At 45.7% G+C, this 21,380-nt stretch overlaps 1 protein-coding gene across 12 annotated transcripts in view; it reads left to right on the forward strand.

The window, feature by feature from the left end:
• Window positions 1–3,255: 3,255 nt before the first annotated feature.
• The window catches only part of CCDC88A (coiled-coil domain containing 88A), a 66,590-nt gene continuing 48,465 nt past the window's right edge, over window positions 3,256–21,380 (forward strand). For 6 of the 12 annotated variants that reach the window (XM_071582224.1, XM_071582225.1, XM_071582226.1 and 3 more), the window contains exons 1-3: window positions 3,257–4,191; window positions 4,322–4,422; window positions 19,492–19,600. In XM_071582224.1, the coding sequence (XP_071438325.1) occupies window positions 4,129–4,191; window positions 4,322–4,422; window positions 19,492–19,600 (273 nt within the window). In that variant the 5' untranslated portion in view covers window positions 3,257–4,128. Of the gene's footprint in view, window positions 4,192–4,321; window positions 4,423–19,491; window positions 19,601–21,380 lie in introns of all 12 variants that reach the window. The other 6 variants (XM_071582227.1, XM_071582219.1, XM_071582222.1 and 3 more) reach the window with 2 other exon arrangements.

The following is a 21,380-nucleotide window of genomic DNA, read 5'->3' on the forward strand; positions in this document are numbered from 1 at the left end:
AAATTCCTCTGACTGTTTCTGAAGAGCTTTTCTGAAATTTTATCTTTTCCGGTTCAAACAAGGAACTGTAAAACATCTGAGATGAAACAGATGACAAGGCGTTTTATTATGCAGCATTATCTAAATATATATTCTCAATATATCTAAAATATAATCTGCAGGAACAGCAATCAACAGCCATGCTGAGCACACAGGCCAACTGAGTGATGTGGATGGAAGGAAAAACATCTAAAACTCTTCAATCCAATTTATGATGTTACGGAATCTCGGCATAAAATGTTTTTCCTGAGCCAGCTGGTGTTACCAACACGTGACTACAACATGGGCTATCAACTTCTAGTAGCCAGTCTCTTAATTCCTAGAAATTGCTTTATTCCAAAGTCATTACTGCCTAATTAGAGCCCGCAAGGAACAAATGGATGGGGCAGAGCAGTTCCATGGCACTGTGGGCACAATTGCCTGTTTAGAGACTGTTGCCAGACACAGGGAGGGCAGCGGTTGGTTGGTCAGGCTTGTACAAAAATGCTTTTGTGGCTGTCTTTAAGGGCTGGGAGTTTATTGGCAGTTATTTGACCCATGGATCACCAGGTTCTTATTCAGAACCAAGACTGCAGAGTTTTCCTTTGCCCTTCCTTATTTCTTTTGTTTTGAGTTCACTCAGAGGATGCGGTTCGGGAGGGAAAGACATGATTTTTGCTGAAAAAGGAGAATTGTGAGAATCAAAACAGTCATTCAACTATGCAACATTGTGTTTAAAAATCCTTGGAATACAAATGACATCCTAATATTTTAAGGTCTGTAATTTATTTTTCTAATCTCTTTCCTAGACATTCCTCATGGGAAAAAGGTCACAATTGGAATTTTGGACCATTAGGACAAATAGTATATCCAGTATTTGGGTTAAGAAAAAAATAATCCGTTTAGCTGTTACTTTATGTTTTGCAAAAGGGATTAATTTCAGTCATTTTTACTGCAATGTTTTGTGGGATTTTAGTGGGGTTTTTTTAATTATTGTTAGTACAAAACTGAAGGTATTGGGAAAAATGCTGCTGCAGAATCATAGAATGAATTTGGTTGGAAAAGACCTTGGAAATCATCAAGTTCAACCCTTGGTCCAACTCCAGTCTACACTGAATCAAAGCTTATTCAGCTGGAGATTTGTAAGATGCTTTGTCAATAAACTACATAACATACTGAGCAGATACAGCCCTGTGTGTCAGTGCAGGATGAGAGATTGGAAGCACAAGTGGCAGGAAGTGGCTCAGGGAAGGGACAATGGCTCAGGCCAGCACACTGCTTGTCATCCTCTGCTTCCCTGAGAAACCTCTCCAGAAACCTGGATTTTGCCTTAATGTGGGTGTCTGGATTCCATCTCCTAAGGGGAAAACCTGTCCTACTTCTGGATTCCATCTCCTGAGGAGAAAACCTGTCCTGCTTCTGGATTCTACCTCCTGAGGGAAAAACCTTCTGAGATTTTCCCCTCACTGACACCTTTATTCCCCAAAAGGGGAATGGAAGAGCATCTCCCTCCCACACTGAGTTTGTCCCTCATCAGCATGTTTATTTCCCAAAGGGGAATGGAAAATCATCTTCCTCACAGCCACTTTTATTCCCCACAGGGGAGTAGAAGAGCATCTCTTCCTCACAGGCTTTTTCCCTCATGGATGCCTTTATTCCCTAAGAGGGGATTGGAAGAGCCTCTCCCTCCCATGCTGAGCTTTTCCCCCCACAAACACCATTATTCCCCAAAGTGGAATGGCAAAACATCTTTTTGCTGCCCTTTTCCCCTCATGGGCTCCTTTACTCCCCAGAGAAGGGAATGGAAGAACATCTCCCTCCTGCAACAGGTATTTCCCTCACAGGCATCTTTATTCTCCTAAGAGGAATGGAGACACTCCCTCGCCACGTTTTGCCCTCATGGGCACCTTTATTCCCTGAAACAGGGAATGGAAGAGCATCTTCCTCCATCCCGTGACTAGTTTTTCTCTTCATAGACATCTTTATCACCCTTATTCCCCAGTGAGGAGAATCGAAGAACATCTCCCTCCTTCTCGCCCTTCTTTACCCTCACAGGCACATTTATTCCCCTGAAGGGAATGGAAGAGCATTTCCTTCCCGCCCTTTTCCCCTCACGGGTACCTTTATTTCCCAAAATGGGGAATGGAAGAACATCATCCTCCCTCCTGCGATGAGTTTTTCCCTTCATGGGCGCCTTTTTTCCCTCAAGAAGAGAAGGAAAGAGCCTCTCCCTCCTCCGCCGAGTTCTTCCCCTCACAGGTACTTTTATTCCCCTAAGGGCAATGGAAAGGCGTCTCCTTCCCGCCCTTTTCCTTACGGGCACATTTATTCTGCAGGAAGGCAATGGAAGAGCATCTCCCTCCTGCTCTTCTTCCCTTTACTTCACAAAACGAGGAATGGAAGAGCACCTCCTTCCCTCGCCGAGTTTCCTCCTCACAGTCACCGTTATTCCCCATGAGAGAAATGGAAGAGCATTTCCCGTCCGCCCGTTTTTCCTCACGGGCACCTTTATTCCTCAAGAGGGGAAGAGGCTCTCCCTCCCGGGCCGAGCTTTTCCCTCACAGGCACCTTTATTTCCCTAAAGGGAATGGAGAAGCATCTCCTTCCCGCCCTTTCCCCCTCACGGGCACCTTTTTTTCCCAAAGGGGAATGGAAGAGCTTCTTCCTCCTCTGCCGAGTTTCTCCCCTCACCGGTACTTTTATTCCTCTAAAGGCAATGGGAAAAGCATGTCCATCGCTCCCTCCCGCGCTTTTTCCCTCACAGCACCTTTATTCTCCTGAGGGAAATGAAGACCATCCCTCCCGCGACGAGTTTTTCCCTCCCCATTTATCACCCTTGAGGGGTACGGAAGAGCATCTCCCTCGCGGGCACGTTTATTCCCCGAGAGAGGCGCGGGAGAGTCTTTCGCTGAGGGGCGCGTTCGTTCCCGAGGGAGCGCCGGCCCCGGGGGGCTCTGAGGGCTCCGGAGGGCTCCGAAGGACTCTGGTGACTCTGAGGGCTCCGAGGGGCTCTGGGGACTCTGAGGGCGCCGGGGGGTCCGAGGGCTTCGGGGGCTCTGTGGGGTCCGGGGACTCCGAGAGGTCTGAGCGGTGTGAGGGCGTTGGGGGCTGTGAGGGCTCCGGGGGCCGCGCCCGCGCGCGCGCCCTGCGGCGGCTCTCCCGGCCCGGCCCCGCCCCTCGCCCAGCGCCGCCATCCCCGCGCGGCGGAGGCGGCGGAGGGATACGCGGAGGGATCCACACCGCGCCGGGCTCGCCCGCCGGCCAGGCAGAGCGGGAGGGAGCGGGGCGAGCAGCGGCGAGCGATGCGGAGCGGCCGGCGGGGCTGAGAGGAGGCGGCCCCGCTGCGGGCACAGCGGCGGTGCGGGCCGGGCCCGGCTGGTGCCGCGGCGGGAGAGCAGCTGGGGAGGCTCCGGGGGGCTCCGAGCGGCGAGGACAGAGCGCAGCCTGAGGAGGGGAGCGGCCAGCGCGGGGGAAGGGCGAGGCTGCGGGGCCGGGCAGCGTGTGCGGGTCGTGCCGCGCTGTGCCCGCGGAGCTTCGTGGAAAAGGGAAGGGGTGGAAAAGGGAAGCGGGCTAAAATAGCCCCCGGTGGCCGCGGGGCGGGTGCCCGTGCGGGCTGTGCAGCCTCAGCCCGCGGGCTCGGCTGTGGCACGGCGGGGGCTCCGCTCCCCTCACCCTTTTTGTGTGGGGAAGGGGCAGGATGAGCCTGCGGAGTTTCGCTGGAATTTCTTCTTCCTTTCCGAGGCGCTGCTGCTGCTGAAGCGGATTTTTCCTTCCTCCCTTTTTTTGTCTGATGCAGAATCAGTAGCTAGGCAGCCTCCCTCTTTTCTTTCCGTGCTTCCTTCCACACTCCGCTATGTAGGGAGGGAGAGGCATCAGTGGGAAGGCTGAAATACGCGTAGATGGACTTCCAGATGCATTTTTTCATGAAAGAGAAAGATAAATCCCGCTTGCCGCTGCATTGACTTTTTTATTGCTGTTGCATCGCTGGTCAAAATGGGGTTCCCGCACTCCAGCTGAATCCTCGGAGCATTCCAGAGTTGCTGCAGTGAAGGACTTCTCTAATTTTTTGCATCGGAGGAGCTGCATTGATGTTAACCATTTCTTTGTAAAATGGAGAACGAGATCTTCACACCCCTTCTGGAGCAGTTCATGTCGAGCCCTCTCGTCACCTGGGTAAGCGTTCATTTTCGCTCGCACGTCGCTCGTTTTATTTGCTCATTGTTTGGCGAGAAGTGCCTTGCGGAGGGAGCGAGGTGGGATTAATAATGTCAGCGTGGCGATGATGATGGTCCTTGTGTTGCAGGTGAAGACATTCGGGCCGTTAGCTGGAGGAAATGGGACCAACCTGGAGGAATATGTGGCGCTGGTGGATGGAGTGCATCTCAACGAAGTCATGCTGCAAATGTAAGTGTGGCCAAGCGCTGCCTTGGGGGGATTTTTTTTGCGGGTTTATTTCTCGTGTATTTTTGCTTCCTTACGAAACATCCTTTCGCTCTCTCCCCGTGTTGACCTTGGTGGATTTTTCTTTTGTACATGACACGGTGGTGTGGTGAGTTCAAGGGAGGCTTGGCAGGGAGGCAGATGCTGAGCATGGCTGATGTCCGAGGGTGAATTGCAGGATGTATAGTGTGATACAGGCTGAATCATGGTTGTGGAACTTACTGGAAAATGGCATGACTGTAAATAGTTTCCCACATTTCCACTGAGAGGCATAAAGGTTCATTCTGCTGCAAGTCAGGCTCATAAGCAAAATTTTGAATAAATTTGCTTGGCTAATAAGATTCTAATCCATATCTTGGTTCACGTGACATACAACTTAAAGATTCTATGCGAGTCACACACTGTTCCCTGAGCAAATGGACTGTCCTTTAACTCCTGCCTCATTATTTTCCACAGTTCCAAATTAGTGCAGTTGAGCAGTAAAGTTCCTATTTTGAGAGTACAGAATGTATTCTGGATACAAACCACAGAAGAAACATTTTTCTATGGGTTTATAAACCATTTATTGACAAACTGTGATTGTTAGAAAGATTTCTTCACAGTGACTTTTTGTTAATCATAATTTTGGCTGGAATGTTGCCCACTACTGTAATGCTGGGGAGTAACACTTGTGTCAGGTGTCTGCTGGTGGAGTCATAAAGGTGTTACTAGTGCAAAAATTTATATAGATCATTATGTTTTATATATATATTTTAAGTCTTTCGAGAGAAATAAGTATTTTGTTTGTGTAGGTGTGGAAAGCTGGACTTGTGGCTGGCTGGCACATCAGGGCATGGGCAACTTGTGTGGGCAGCTGTTCCTCAGGAACATGCTCAGGGAGGGGTGTCCTCTCACTCTTTAAAGCTGTTACTCATATTTAGGGCTTTAAAACTTTGTGCTGTTGATGCTCAGCTTGTATAACTAATCCATGTCAGAAGAGCAACACCCTGCCACATGTAAGTGGGAATTCACATCCTCTTAAAACAGCAATTTTCATTGTCACCTGTCTCTGTACAACCACAATTCCAAGCATTTGCTTCTAATGTTCACTCTGTCATTGAGAAATATTGAAAACTTTGTGGAATTGAACTTTTTGGAAAAAGATCTGATGAGTATATTCTTGCACATTTTAACAGGAATTTTAAGTGATGCATTCACTGGACCACACTACTTTTATTTTTGCAATTTATTTGTTTCATGGGCTATATATAAATGAAATATCTTGTCAGTTACATCCATGCATTTAATGGGAAATTTTCTATTTGGTAAAAAAATTGGACACCTGGAAGGCAAATTTAGCACTGGAACAAGGTGATTTTGAAGAATACAGTCCTGAAGTTAAACTTTATCAGTAATATTTTAATACTGAGTATAAATTGGTATCTGATACAGGTATGTAAAATGGGAAGCTGTGGAGAGGGAACATTCCCATGCCTAAGGCACTGTATGTTGAATTTGGCTGTGATTTTGTGGATCTTTGACCCCTTGCCATGATTGCTGGAAGCTGCTTAGGAGGTGTTGGGTGTGTAGGTATAAAAAAACACACACTGGAGATGTAAATTGAAAATAAAATAGTTTGGAAGTCAGAACAGTTAAAACCCTCCTTAAACTAGAGGTACATGTAAAAGGATTGGTGTACAAATAAAATTAATTTCAGAAATATGTAGCTACACTGGAAGGTGTATTTTATTTAAAACACATTTTTGGGGAGGTGAGATGTGTAATGATTGGTTACTACTTAGAATTGCCTTTCAGAGCTGTGTTCATGTTTTGGGAAGGCTCAGTTTGTTTTAGGTTTTGTGCCAGGATTGGAAGAGGGGAAAAATTGTTTCATGTTTTGCAGACAGATTCTGTCAGTGGTGAAGTCACTGTGGAAACCTGTGGTAACTTCCAGTCCTGTTCACTTTGAATATCCATCTACAACCACAGGTTCTTCACTTGCAAAAACATTTCAAAGATGCAACCCCAACTAATCAATATTTTCAGTGTTTTCCATTTTTATTATCGTTTTACTTTCGTTCTTAAGTACCATATGCTGAGGAAGTGTGTCAGAAAAGTTTGTGTCACATGATTTCAAAAGAAAAGTATTTTTCTTCTGAGTGTTTGGGTTGGGGTTTTATTTGGTTGGGTTGGGTTGGGGTTTTTTTAAAGCTCTCAGTGACTTCCCATGAGAACTGCAGATCTGTGGTTGGTGAGGAGCTCTTGCCGTGTTAAGGTGCTGTGGTCCTGCTCAAAATATACTTTAATACTTACTTTATTCTTGCCAAATGTTGGAAAAACAAATTCTGTGACCATAAAAGTGAGTGTTAATATTGGATTAGGCATGGTTTGTAAAAAGTTACACAGTCAAAAAAAGTGGCTTTGTTGGTTAGAGAAGGTTTTTTGTTCAGTTGGAAAGGAGTTAATCCTGCCCTCCATCAGCTACAAGGGAGAGTTGGTGAGTACAGGATTTGTTTCTCCCTGTGCTGATCTGGAAACTTTATTTTTAATAATTGTAATGGTTCAGAAATAGGTGTCAGCACTGGAATAGCTGCAGGATGATGATGGTACTGAGATTGCAGGGCTTTATCAGCCCTGAGTTGTTGGTACCTGGTGTGTGAGAGGGAAGGATTCACTGCATTCCTTGTCTGTCCTTTGCCTTGGACTTCTTGGCCACCTCTGAACACCTGAAGAGTGCACAGATTCCACTCAGTGCCCAGTGACATCTGCAGAGCTCTTCCTTTACTGAAGATGCTATGGCTAATTCAATTACTATTTTTTTATTTTGTTTTTAATTAAGTTGAGTCCCAGTGTTACAATATTAGCTCCTGATTTGACAGAATGTCTCTAATTTCCTGTTTAAATTTAGGTCCAGTTCTTCAGAAGTATTGGGTTACTTCCCTTCTGCTGGGATCAGTCACTATCTGATACTTGGGCATAGAAACCCATCTGTCTTTCTAAATCTGAGCCTTTATCTCTGTGTTCTTTGATACAAAAGGGGGTCATGCTGCTTGCAAATCAATCAGAACACAGAGATCTCTGCAGAGTGTTCTGCCACGGCAGGGGCTGGAGGGGCAGACCAGGAATGCTTCACACCTTTGCTGGACCTCTGCATCACAAGACTTGGGACGTTATAAAGAGCTCCCAGGCTGGAGTAGAACGTGCTGTGTGTGGTACTGAAGTGAATGAACCCGTGTAATTCAATGCATCAGTCACCTGTTGCACATCTCTGTACAACTGCAGGAAAACAACACCTAGTTGTGCTAGAGATGCTTTTCCAGCACCTGACTAACATCACCTCAGGGTTTTTTATAGTCTGAGCATTGTACTCTTTATATTCCTCTGATCCAAATAAACCCAAGGTATTTTTCCAGAAACACTTGTTTTCTGAGTGTTATTTATTTCCATTTTTGATAAGTCTTGTTCTCTGATGTTTAACTGAATTCCAGTAGGATTGTGTAAGAAATGCTGACAGTCTTTTAGCATGGACTGTGGTTCCCAGACTGACAAGAGTCTTACTAGTTCCTTTGAATAAAAACAGACAGCTGCAAATAGTTACAGGATTGGGGCTTTCATTACATTTACCACCACCATTAATATTTGGTCAAGCAACAAAGACTCGAAAGCATATTTTAGTTTTTTGCTTTATTTTACTGTGCTCTGCATTTGTGGAAAGAAATGTGGTTTAAAGAACAGTTGGACACAGACTGTGTGCAGGGCTGGTAATGCACAGACCCAAACTCTGAATTAATGTAGTGCACTGTCTGGAAAACCTGCCTGCTTCCCTCCCAGTGTGCCATTTATAACTGAGCTCTGAATTTAGGGTATTAACAGATACTTTCCATATCAGTCCTTGCATCCAGATGTGCTGAAAACTGCTTGAAAAGGCAAAGCATTTTATCATTCTCCTGCTCTTTTCCCTCTTTGCCATGCTGCCACTGTTTCTCACTGCCCATCCACTTGCAGGCCTTTCCCCCCCATCAGATTTTCCAGGTGGCCCAGTGAGTGTTTCCTTCCAGCACCCTGGCAGTGTGTGCCCAGAATGTGGCTGCTTCCCTGGCTGCTCTGCCGAGCCCTCTCTCTTCAGTTTGTGCTTTTTTCCAAGCTCTTGAGCCAGCCAGGCATATTCTGGCTTGCCTCTATCTTCCCCTGAAAACTGGACTGTGTCTGCAGTGCTGGAGCCAGAGCTGCCTGGCCCTGGGAGAGGAGCAGCAACAGCCACTCCATCCCATTAACTCCTTCTTGGGAAGGCACAAGGGGCAGGTTCTGCTGGGCAGGGCAGTGGGACAGAGTTTGGAGGGAAATTAATTTGGCTGTAGAAGTATCTGCTTTAGGGAAAAGGTCCAATATTATTAAGTCTACACCTTTCTCACTTTGTTGTAGCAAATGGATTTGATTTTCTCCTTTTCAGACGTGCTCTCTTGGGTTTCCACAGGGCAAGGTGCATGTCACTCATAGTTCAGAGTTGTTGCTCTCTTTGGCAGCAGCAGGGCCCAGACCTTTCTTAGGAAAGCTGGATTTCTAACTAATTCTTTTTTAATAAATGGTCAGCACAATGTGCACCATGATCAGGACTGGTGGGATGAAACCATTTGGTTACAGAAGAGGAAAACATAGTTCTTAGTGTAATGATGAATAATTTTAGATGAAACATCTGCCTGCAGTGAGCTTGGAATTGGGCAGGTGAGGGACACACAAGCTGATCCTTGCACCTCTGAGGTGCCTGGTAGGAAACGGGAAGAAAGTGTTTGATCTAGACTTAGTTTTACTAAGGCTTTTTATGCATTTTTGTACCCTTTTCCACAGTTGATGTCACCTTTCCTTCATCCTGGCTACTCTGATCTGTTGCTGAGCAATAAACTCTTTGTGGTTCACTCTTGTTCCTTGCAGAATTTTGGAGATTAGGAATTAAACCATCTAATCTTCCTCTACATGCAACATCCACTTCTTTGCTCTCCTCTCCTCTTCATGTGCTGTCTTGATTGTCTTTCTTTTGACAGTGTTCTTCTTATCCCATCTTTAGTGTGTGCTGGTGTCTGGGGCCAGGGAATGAAAACTGGGTTAAAAACCATTTTTAATACATATGGAATTGTTTTTTGGGTCTGTCTACCTGTTCCATGGTCTTGGATCTGAAATCAGAATAACTTGTTTCAGCATTGGAAATATCCTGGCAAGGGAACAACATCTATTCACTATGGCTTTTATAACTTCATTTTCAGAGTATTTTGCATTTCAGTCACATTCTACCTGCTGGTTCAGAACACTCCATGTAAATAATGGCAGCAGCAAAATGCAGAGTTTTAGGTGAGCTGCAGACCCTTTGCTGAGGTCCTGAGCCAGGTTTTGTGGCTGGGCTGGGGGCCTCTGCAGCAGAAACCTTTGCAAAGCATTGCAGTGCTCTCATCTTTCTTTTAAAAACTAACCATGGTAACTGAAAAATGGGTTGCTAAATCAAGCACATCTATGCCAAATTTGACAAGCTTGCTTCTGGGTTTTCATCATTTGTTTCCTCTGCTAAGAAGGGAATTGTAAGGTTTGTGCTCCTTTGTATGTCCATCTTATTTTTGGTTCCTCTGAACTAAACACCACTTTGTTTCCTTGTCTTTCTTACTGCACCACTTTTCCCTATGTAGTAATTATTTAGGGATCAAGGCATTTTTTTAAATGCTGCTTAGTTAGAGCACGTGACCTCAGTGGTCAGAGATTATTTGGGAATAACTCTGTGGGTTTGGTTGTGAGTTTGGTTTGTTTCAGACTCCAGTGTTTATCCTGAGGATGCTCCAGGGGCTGTTCTTGCAGAACAGTGTTTACAAAATGTTTCATGGGATTTACTGATGCCAAGGCATAGAATGGAACAAAAGCTGCTGCTTGACTTGAGTGAAAATTACCTGATGTTGTGTCTTTATCTTGGGAAACTGTAAGGGATGGACAAAGAATTGTGTATCATATTCCTGGCCTCAGAAATGGTGTGTGTCACATTCCTGCCCTCTGAGGAATCTTGGAGTCTGTGCTGCCCCTTTAGGTACACTCCAAAACTTGCTTACTTTCCTGTAGTGATATGAGATATAACCACTTAGGTTTATTGCAGAATTTTATCTTGGTTTAAGCTTCAGGGAAATATTTGTTCTAGTTTTCCTTTGTTTGCTATCTTTGTTTTTCTTAAATAAGCCCTTGAGCAGAAAGTGTCTGGTGTAATTTTCTGATGGTTTGGGAATACACTTGCTGTGTGTTTAGTGTTGTGTGTGCTGCACAAAACCAGGATACAGACACTACTTGATGTGTAAGAGAATTTACTCAAATGTCATGCTCTCACTAGTCTAGAAATTGGTGTGGGAAAAGATGAAGATGTGAATTTTATTGTTATTAACTTACTCCTAGAAGGTAGAATTTCCCTTCCTTATGAAGGGAAATAAAAAGTCATAGTGTTATAACCAAAAGTATTCAGTGGAAATGATTGTGTTGGTATTTTTATTACTGAAGAACCTTTTAGTCACTAAAGCTGCAATATTTGGGTGGCTTTGGTGTCGTCTCAGGTGGCTGATCACACGATATTTCCTGTGGTTTGAACACTCAGAGTGCTGAGATGTTGTACCTGTGCTGAGACTGCTTTGACTCTGCAGTACTAACTGATTTGTTTGAGCTTTGCTGGAGCTGGAAATTCTCAGAAGGCAAGAGTAAAATGAGTGAACATGATTCCAAGTCTTCCAAAGGAGAAATTACTTTTGGTAGTGCTGTGATTATCAAATAAAGCAAAGTACATGCTGCTGTGGGGCTGGAAGTTTGGGAGGGTAGAAGAAAAATCTTACACATACAAACTACTCCAAAGAGGGTTTTTTAACCTTAAATAAAGAGCACTGCATAAATATGCATTTTAAAAAAATCCTACAGAGTCATTTTCCCTTATATTAATATTTTAAGCATCTTAGAAAGCATGTTGGCACTACAGATGTCATTTTAGCTCCACAAATGTCATTTGCTCAGGGCAGTGAGTGTTTATTGTCCTCACCTCTGTACTGCTCGTTGCTTCCTGTCAGCGATGACAACTTGCTGGCCCCCATTCTGCTCCCTCTATAACTGTTCCTGATGTTCCTCGCAGAGTAATTCCCGTGTGTTCGCAGAATATTGTTCCCAAGGTGGATTGTAAGAGGGTTGTCTCACTTGGGTGCCCTGCGATGTTGGGTGCCAAGTCTTGTGGTGCAGATCTGGCAGCGCCGACTGCTGTGAGTTGATCTCTTTGCTGTTACAGGATCCTCGTGGGTGTCAATGTTTGCAGGGGCTTAGCGGGCAGTTGCTTGGAGGTGTTAATCACAACGTCAGGTCGTTTTCAGTTACTCTGTTAATTAGTACTGGACTGAATGGATCTTAAAATCTCAACTCATTTCGGAAGTAAAGAGGTGACCCTGAGAGGGAAAATAAGGAGCTTGAAGTAGGAGTCAAAACTTGAGTATTCCTGATCCTCAGTGCTTTTGTTTCCGTGGCATGTCCATCCTCTTGCTTGCCTGACCTTGGCAGGCTGAACACTCCTCCTGCATCCTGAGCACCTTTTTTGGGGGTTAGCTGAATTTGGAAAGCAGTCTTGTGCAAGGACTGCAGCATTCTCATTCTGCCTTTTCAAACAACAGTTGATAGTAGTTAAAAAAGCCCTGCAAAACCAACCAAGCAAACCAACAAGACGACCCTTGAAAGATACTTAGATTTGGAATGAAGTGTGTTTGTCACACCTTGTGGTTCTCATACATTTCCTCATAAAAAAGTTTCATTTGTGAATGTTTCTTGTGGAATTCTCAGGTTTTTAATACCTCTGTGTGTGTATTTTGTGTGACAGTGTTGTGTCCATTTTATCAGAGACACTTGATGTTGGTGGAAGGCAGTTTGCCTTCCTCCTGCCAGCTGTGAAGCAGAGGGTGCTCCACATTCTCTCTGATTATTGTGGGGAGCTCACCCAGGTTACTCAGGACAGTCAGCAGTGACTCACTGGGCTCAATTTTTGGCAGAAAGCTTTTATTTTTTTACATGGTACCTTTTAGTGTGTTAGGAAAAAAGTGGTCAAGGCGAAACAATAGTTAATAAAGTTATTTGGTATTATGTGATAAAAGCAGCAGGTGCTCTGTGAACTTGGAGCTTAGGGATTTTGGGAGAGTGTTAGTTCAGTGATACAAGTGTGTGCTTAGTCAGTGACAGAACTGGTTCCTCTCTTGCTTTCTCACATTTTGCTCATCTGCAGGCATCTTAGTGCTCTTAAGGGAGAGAGGAAGGACCAAAAGTAAATGTGGGCTGTTCTGGATTCTGGAAAGGGAGGAATCAAAGATCATTCCAGAGAGCTCTTGAGTATCCTGTGGTTTTGCCTGACTTGGCACATGCGGTGTGAGTGTGGGGGTGTGAGGGGCTGTGTCTCGGTGCCGGTGTGACCCTCCCGGCGGGGCTGGGCAGGGCAGGGCAGCCCGAGGGGATGGAGGATGTGTAGCAGGTCCGTGTCCAGGCAGGGCAGGGCAGGGCAGCCCGAGGGGATGGAGGATGTGCAGCAGGACCGTGTCCAGGCAGGGCAGGGCAGGCCGAGGGGATGGAGGATGTGCAGCAGGTCCGTGTCCAGGCAGGGCAGGGCAGGGCAGGCCAAGGGGATGGAGGATGTGTAGCAGGTCCGTGTCCAGGCAGGGCAGGGCAGGGCAGCCCGAGGGGATGGAGGATGTGCAGCAGGACCGTGTCCAGGCAGGGCAGGGCAGGCCAAGGGGATGGAGGGTTTGCAGCAGGTCTGTGTCCAGGCAGGGCAGGGCAGGCCTGAGGGGATGGAGGGTGTGCAGCAGGTCCGTGTCCAGGGCAGGGCAGGGCAGGCCGAGGGGATGGAGGGTGTGCAGCAGGTCCCTGTTCAGGGCAGGGCAGGCCGAGGGGATGGAGGGTGTGCAGCAGGTCCCTGTTCAGGGCAGGGCAGGCCGAGGGGATGGAGGGTGTGCAGCAGGTCCCTGTTCAGGGCAGGGCAGGCTGAGGGAATGGAGGGTGTGCAGCAGGTCCCTGTCCAGGGCACAGCAGGGCAGGCCGAGGGGATGGAGGGCGTGCAGCAGGTCCCTGTCCAGGGCAGGGCAGGGCAGGCCGAGGGGATGGAGGGCGTGCAGCAGGTCCCTGTCCAGGGCAGGGCAGGCTGAGGGGATGGAGGGTGTGCAGCAGGTCCCTGTCCAGGGCAGGGCAGCCCGAGGGGATGGAGGATGTGCATCAGGTCCATGTCGCTTGGGAGGGAGCCATGGGGTCCCTCTGCGGCAGTGCTGCAGCTCCAGCCACTCCAGCACTCCTGCACCATGAGGTATTAGGCAGCTTCCCTGCCCTGAGTGCCACCACGGTTGCCCAGGCACTGCTGCAGCCCCTCTGGGAGCAGCTGGGCCTGGTCAGACGCCGTGGGACAGGGAAGATGCCTGCAAAGGCCCAGGATCCACTCCCGGCCTTGGCAGAGCTCCCTGGGATCCCACAGCCAGGCAATTTGGTGTAGGCCAGTTGGTCGTGGTGGCTTTTTTGGTGTTTTTTTTTTGAAGTAGGCATAAGGCTTCCTCCTCCAAATAGCTTATGATGTTGGCCATAATCCTGGGAGGTGGGGTTTTGTGCAAGGGCCAAAAGACTCATGGTGTTAGACCTACTTCCTAAAGCCCCCATTATCACGAGGCAAAAAATGTTGGATGCAGCTGCTGAACTTCTGGCCCATGTACTCAGTCTCTGCTAAGTGCAGGTAGCAAAGTGTCCTTAAATGGAGATGGCAGTACCCTGTTTTGTGCCAAAGGGTGTCTCAGTGTTGGGAATGATTGTTTTTGAGCAGGTGTCTGCAGAAACACATGGCCATTTTAACTGTGCATTGGTTGCTGCTTGAACAGCCTTGTCTCAGTGTGTTTGCAGCTTGCAGGTGAGGGCCAGAGCATCCTTTTCCTGATCCCATGGAAGGGCACAGAGATCCGGTGGCTAAGCAGGCCTGAAAAGTGACCCCTGGAGCAGCTCTGGAGCATAAATAACATCCCTGGAGTGTTCAGCAGGTCAGGCTGTGGCTCTGCAGGTGTGATGGGGCAGAATCAGTGGGCATCCTGTCCAGTGTCACCCACACATGTCCAGTGTCACCCACTCATTGCAGCCTCAGGTCTGGCATGTCTTGCACGATGCTCTTCAAGAGGGGAAGGATTTTATTGATCTGGTTTTCAGCTACTCCTGTGCTGAGTTAGTTCTCTGCACAGGCCAACAGGAGGAGTTGCAGGATGGCATCTTGTGCCAGCCTTTCTAGAACACGTGTGATCACAGGTTTGGATACTGGAAATATGGTAAATTCAGAGTCTGCCCCTTTTCTTAGTGCTGTAGTTCCTGCAGACTCACCCAAACTGATGATTTCTAAACAAATAATACTGGTGAAGGCCAGTGGTCCTTTTGTCCCACCTGCTTCTGACAACCTCACTGCCTCAATGCACCACTTTGGCTGGTGTTGCTTCAAATGTTCAAGCAATTGAATGTTATCAATTATTCTCCCTTGAAGGCCCCAGTTTTATTTTGAGGTTTTTACTGTTTTGTCAGTAAAAGCACACCACTGTATTAAATCCCTTTGTAAAACATTTTGTGCATGCTTATTGTTTCCAGTAGTAAATATTGGAAATGCTGCTTCATTTGAAATCTGTCCAAAAATTCTGTTATCAGTAATTACAGAAATACTTGTCGGAGAGCAAGAGTGAGCCTCAGTGTTCCAGTTAAAAGGACTTTGCAAAAAGTACAATTTTAGTAATCAAACAGCATTTATTTGTACAACTGACTGCTGTGCTACTGCAAGCTAAAGCACAGGGCAGCAGTCAATATTTATTACTCTTTGAGATGCTCACTTGTGTAGAATTTTTCCCAGAGTGCTGTTTCAGCATTTCCCTGTGCTGAACAGATACATTCAAACAATGGAATATTTAAAATTAGGGTGCATTACGATACCAGACTTAATGATTAAGTACCATCAAGGAACAGATGGCAGAGAGGACACAACTGGTTTGCAGCCTGCATAGATTTAAGCATGAAGCCATTAAGCTATCACATTCCCATTTCTGATAGATTTTGGTCAATGAAAAATTAAAGACACATAATCCCTGATTATATGAGGTCCCAGTCTGTGATTCCTGACACTGGGAGTATTTCAGACCCACTGAAGTTGCCCCTGTAATCAGGAGTTTCAAACCAAAGCATTACTGGGAGAGATGCTCCTGTCTGCTTTTATTGCTATTGAAATTAATGTATCTTGTCATAAGTAGGTTGCTCTTAAATGTAGAATTGCTGAAGGGGATCTTTTACCGCTCTGCTTCCTATCGACTTGTGCACAGATTTGCCCTATTTTGCTGGGCTCTTTGCCACTGAGGCAGGCCAGGATCTCCACTCAGAAAAGAGGAGTTCATGGCCTTACAAATGGTTAGAGTAGCCACCACAATCTTAGCTTTAAACCCAGCTTTTTAAAACTGGGTCTTTCACAGAGTTCTGTTTTGGAACCGGTTTATATTCAGAATTATTTCTTGTGCATCCTCTGTTCCCAACATGTGCCAGTTTATTTCAGTGGTATTGGATCAAATGTATTCTAATAAACAGAATTGTTTTGCATTAATAAAAATGTAATTACTACAAACATTTTGTTGGTCATAAAAATTAAGCAATTCAACATATGGATACAATAATCTATTAAATCTTTAATAAATTGGTTTTTTGAGACACATAGGCTATTTTAAAGATGCTCCTGTAACCAATACAGGTTTGGGCAGTTTATGCTTAGAAATTTATCTTTCTGCATGAAAAATAGTTGCACCTCATATTTCATTAGTTACTTCAAATGCATAGTAAGAAAATTAGTACAACCTGTTTTGGACCAGCCTGACAAAATACAGTCCTACAAATAATATGTAATAAAAAATGTGTAGCCAGCAGGGTGCTGTATTATCTGCTCTTGGAGAAGGGCAAATTAAGTCATCAATACTGGACTATATGGACTGTATAGACTAGATGCAGAATATTTAATAGGATGGTTTGGGGATTAAGGAGACTTCTGAGCTTTATAATTGGAGACTTGGGGAGAATGAGGCCTGGTTGTCAGTTCTGGGAGTGCAGGTGGGTTTATTTATTTCCTTTTTAAATCAGGACTCTTCTGTGCAAGGACCCTGGTGATGGTGCTTTTGGGGACTGTGTGGTTGGAGCAGGGATGTGCCAGGCCCTGCTCAGCCCTGGCAGCTCTGCCCTCACCCGAAAGGGAGGGGGCAGTGCCTGCAGCTCAGGGAGCCCTGGGAGATACACTGAGGGATTCTTGGACCAAGTGGCCTCTGGTTTCAGTGTTTGCTTTGCAGCGTGTGGGCAAGGGCAGCATTTCAGTTGGGAGCCTCTGGACAGTCTGTGTTTGTATCCATGTCATGACTTCATGTGGTTGGAAAGATCTAAATTGCTGTAGCACAGAGGTAGAGTCCTGTCTGCCCTGGTGGAGAGCAGGATTTCTCCTGGGAAGTGTTAGAAACAGTTTTCTTGCCAAGTCAGTCATCCTGATCATGTTAACATGTTAATTGAGAGTGTTAAAGACAACTGGTTTGAAGAATAATGAGACAATACAACATGTAAAGAAAAATGACCAAGAAACCTGCTACCTACAGTGAGTTATAGAAGGTACATGTTTAATTAAATTATCAATGATTGGTAGAGATCAGTGATGTTACTGATATCTAAGCACCTTGGGTTTATTGACCCTCAAAAGCAAGGGGGTTAAACTTCAGTTATGCTGAAAAATGCTAAGGGAATTTGGGGTTTGGGGTTTCTGTTGGACCCATTGCCATAATATGTTGGAAAATTTGAGAAATAAATTCATTCTGTGCTCCAGGTGTTCCTGGGACTGGCATTCTGATTTTAATTGTTTGTCACCTGCACTAGCAGAGCATCATGTGGTTGGACTGTGAGTTTTTTCTAATGGTGAGGATGCAGCTCCAGAGTTTTCCCAGCAAAAATTCACCATCTCAGTCAACTTTCCTGCAATTCATGTCAAGAAGAAAGAAATTAAAAAAGTTGAATGCTGTTTGCTTAGGTCAGTGTAAATATTCTAGTTCAGCTCCTGAAATGGGAAAAGGTAGAGCCTGAGCCTTGATGACATTTGGGTTTTGAACTCGTGGTTGCACACGAATCTTTGTGTTGATGGCCAAAGAAGAGCTTTCACAACCTGCGGGACTCTCCAGTGCCCTCTGCTTTGAGTGCTGTGGAGGGAGAGTCCTCTCCAATGTGTAGCTGCAGAAATGCTGCTGAAGATGATGAAAAAGCCCCGAGATAATCCCATGGTCATTAAGATTAAACATGAAGATTAAGGGCCCAAATCGGCCTTTTGGAGATATGACTGCAGAAATAGGAGACTTCAGCTGATCTCTGTAGGTCAGCAGGATTTACTGTGGATTTTCTCTTTGATTTTAACAAATCTGAATGAATTTGGTGTGGAAAGGAGTTCAGTTCTGCACATCTGCAAAGAACAGTTATTTTTAGCCCATTTAGTTCCTTCTGCAGCCACAGGTTGGCTGAACTAATAAATCCAAGGTGACATCTCAGTCACTCAGGTTTGGCTAATATATTCTCAGATGTGCTTTTAATTGTTTATAGTATTTTAGGAACCTGGTGATGAGCATTTGGGACTGAGGCAATTACCTGTGTCCTAATTTCCCCAGATTTATGTTCATATATACAAAAAAGATGCTGTCCTGCTGCTGTTCTGTTCCAAATGACTGTGTTGGCAGTGCAGTTTGTGTATGACCTGGCTTCCTCTCCCAGCACTGGTTTTTCTGGCATTCCCATTTGTCCTTACAAGCCAGGAAATGCTGATAGCAATAAACTGAATAAAAGACATAAATACATCCTTGAAAAATTCTGATGTGCTAAAAGTTTAGCAAGTTGCAAGAGACAAATAAAGTTTGTTTAGGTAACTTAAATTTAAGTGAAAACAAATAACTTTTGTCTGTAGTGACACTGTGAAACTGCCAATGGAAGTGATAAATTGCATCAAAATAAGCCAAGATGTTACAGTGTTCAGGTCATTTTTGTGTTAAAACAAATCACTCCTCCTTCTGCATTGGTTCTGAGGGTAACCCTTTTGTATGTGAGGTACTGAATTCCATTACACTGCTGGCCCAGCCCTTCTGCATTTCCCCAGGATCATTCTCCATTGCCACAGTGTTTTATGAAGGTTGGTTTTTTGGTTTAGGTTTGTTGAGGGTTTTTTTCCTCCCAAACTTTGCCAGTGGCAGTTGTGGGAAGCGTGTTGTGTGTTCCATTGTGAGTGGTGCATGGCAGTGCTGACTGACAGCAGAGCCAGCAGGCACATTCCCTGCCCGGGGGCTCTGCTTTGCCAGGGAGGAGCTGGGGGGTTCTTGCTGGAGCAGCAGCCCAGCCAGCTGCTCATTGGCTGGTGATAATGTCATTAAACAGCACAATTATCCTGTTAAACCGCAAAAGTTGGGTTGTGCAACTGCATCAGGGATCTCTGTAAAAGAACCTTCACTTGGGCCATCCCTTAGGAGTTGTTTAAACCTTGAGGAGAGGGTGTTTGGGGAGTGCTTTGACTCTGCTTTGTTTTCCATGGAAGATCCCAAGGAATGGTTGTCACACTGTCCTGTTGTGTGTTAATAACTTGGTGTAGTGTGAGGTATTGCAAACGGGTGACTCAGCTGCACTTCCTCAGGTCCTTTCGCTTTGGGAAGGAAGAGGAGATTGATTTCCTCTCTGAATCCAGGACAAACCAGAGAAAGCTCTGGTGGGTTGTGATAGGACCTGAGAAAAACTCCAGTGGATAATCCCTTTGTTGGCATAGCTCAATCACCTGTAAATGCATTTAAAATAATTTGGTGTGTGTTAGCATTATGTGTTTCACACACATCATTGTTTCTTGTGCCTCAGGATAATAAAACAGCATTGTATAGTTTGTCAGTGTGCCACATTAACTACACCTTTTGATCTATAAAGAGTGTTTTAAGATTATTGTTCAGTGTCTTTAATTTATTCTCTTTTTTCCTCTTGCAGCAATCCAAAGTCTGCCAATCAGAGGATAAACAAAAAAGTAAACAATGATGCCTCACTAAGGATTCAAAATTTGTCTATTTTGGTGAAACAAATCAAAACTTACTATCAGGTCAGTAATTGTTTCTTGTATTATGTTTTGCCTGAAACTTTTTCTAAGTGTTCTTCTATAGTTTTGCCTTAAAGGGTAACAAAAATAAGGTGAATATTTGGAGACACTTGTAGAAATGGTTGTTTATGTCTCTGGTCAAGTGTTTTATCCTGTTTAATTTACAGCTGTGGAGGTTGTGTGGAGACACTTGTGTGTGAAGATGATCTGTTTGTGCAACAGATCCTGTGCCTGTTGAGTTACTGCTGTAGAGCATTCAGTACTGCAGGGTGGGGTGTGCTGACCTGAGGCGAGTTCTGTGCCTGAGAGAGGGAGACTCTTCCACCTGCATTTAGTCCTACCAAGGGAATTTTTGCAGGAACAATGTAATGAAATGTCTGGGGTTTAGAATGAGTTTGCTGTTGGGTAGGAAAGCACCGTTGCTGTGCCCCTGGCTGAGCATCCTGTGCTGGATGTGCTTCTCCCTGTGGGTGCTTTCCCAGTGCCCTGAGGGTTCCCAGCTGGCCCTGCCCTGCCCAGCCCTGGGTGTTTCTCCAGCCCTTCCCATGGCTGTGTCCCTGGCAGCCCCTGCACGTGGCTGTGCCTGCTGTGACCCCTGTGCTTCCCCTGCTCCTGATGGAAGTGCTTCCCCACCAGGCATTGCTGTTCCGCTCCTGGTGCAGCACAAGGCACAGGCACTCACAGAATTGGCCTTGCCTGGAATACGAACCCTTCCCTGTGCTGCACTGGCCTCATGGCCTGGGCCAGTCCTAGTGCTTCAGTAGCAGGCACAATTCCTGGCCTTTAGGGATCTTTGAGTGATTCAGGATTGGGAATGTTGCTCCTCCAAACCTCTGTGAGAGAAAGAGTGTATTATATCTTTTTTAAAATAAAAAAATGTTAAAACCCTGCTTTGAAGATTGAATGTATATTCATCTGCACTTCTGTTTTATCCACTTTTCCCCCTTCTCCTCCCCAGTTTCTCAGACTTCTGGCCCCACATCTGAGGGAGCACGGAAACATTGCAGGACTGGTGTTTTAGCAGGATTAAAGGTTTATTTCAGTGATAAAGGATGGGCTGGAGCCTTTGTTCCCCTCCAGCTCGGAGCAGCCCAGCAGAGCCTGTGTGTGTGGGAGGGGCAGCTCAGCACTCTCAGCTCCAGGGAAGGGTCAGTTGAGTTCCTGTCACCTGTGAAATTCCCCCAGGCAGGAGAGCTGGGGCTTGACGGATGCCCTGGAATCAAACTGAGAGGCCCCTGGTAGCCTGGGGTAGGAGCCCTCACACCTGAGTGCTTCCCATGCTTGGGGCGTTCCCTGGGCGTGCCTGAGGGGCAGGAGGAGTGAACGTGGAAAGCAATCTCTGCTGAGATCCTGTATTTCTTTGTGTAGGAATCAGACAGTAGTGGCCAGGGGGTTTAATTTCTAGTTAACCTAACTCTTAAAGCTTCTTACTGTGACCTTGTCCATGCTAGTTTATTCCATGTGTGTTTATAACATCTGTGGGAAATGTTCTCCCAGTGTAGCAAAGAATTCCATCAGTGCTGTGTATGTGCCTGTCCAAAAAGCTGCACTGTAGAACACAACCTGCAAAATTAAAATGTTATGTGGAAGTAAAATGGATACTTGTGAACTCTAAAGCTTTGTCCAAGCAAGGCAGAATTTTGTAACTAGGCTGAGTTGGGTTTTGCAGGTTAAAGAAGAGTTAAAAAGGCAGGAATTTTGGGACACCTGGGTTCCCATGCAGTTTTTTTCCAGAAGCAGCGAGTTCAGAAGGACACACCCATTGGGAGCAGGTGCTGCAGGT

The sequence above is a fragment of the Pithys albifrons genome, chromosome 2 (assembly GCF_047495875.1).
Source record: "Pithys albifrons albifrons isolate INPA30051 chromosome 2, PitAlb_v1, whole genome shotgun sequence".
In the NCBI taxonomy this organism is placed as follows: domain Eukaryota; kingdom Metazoa; phylum Chordata; class Aves; order Passeriformes; family Thamnophilidae; genus Pithys; species Pithys albifrons.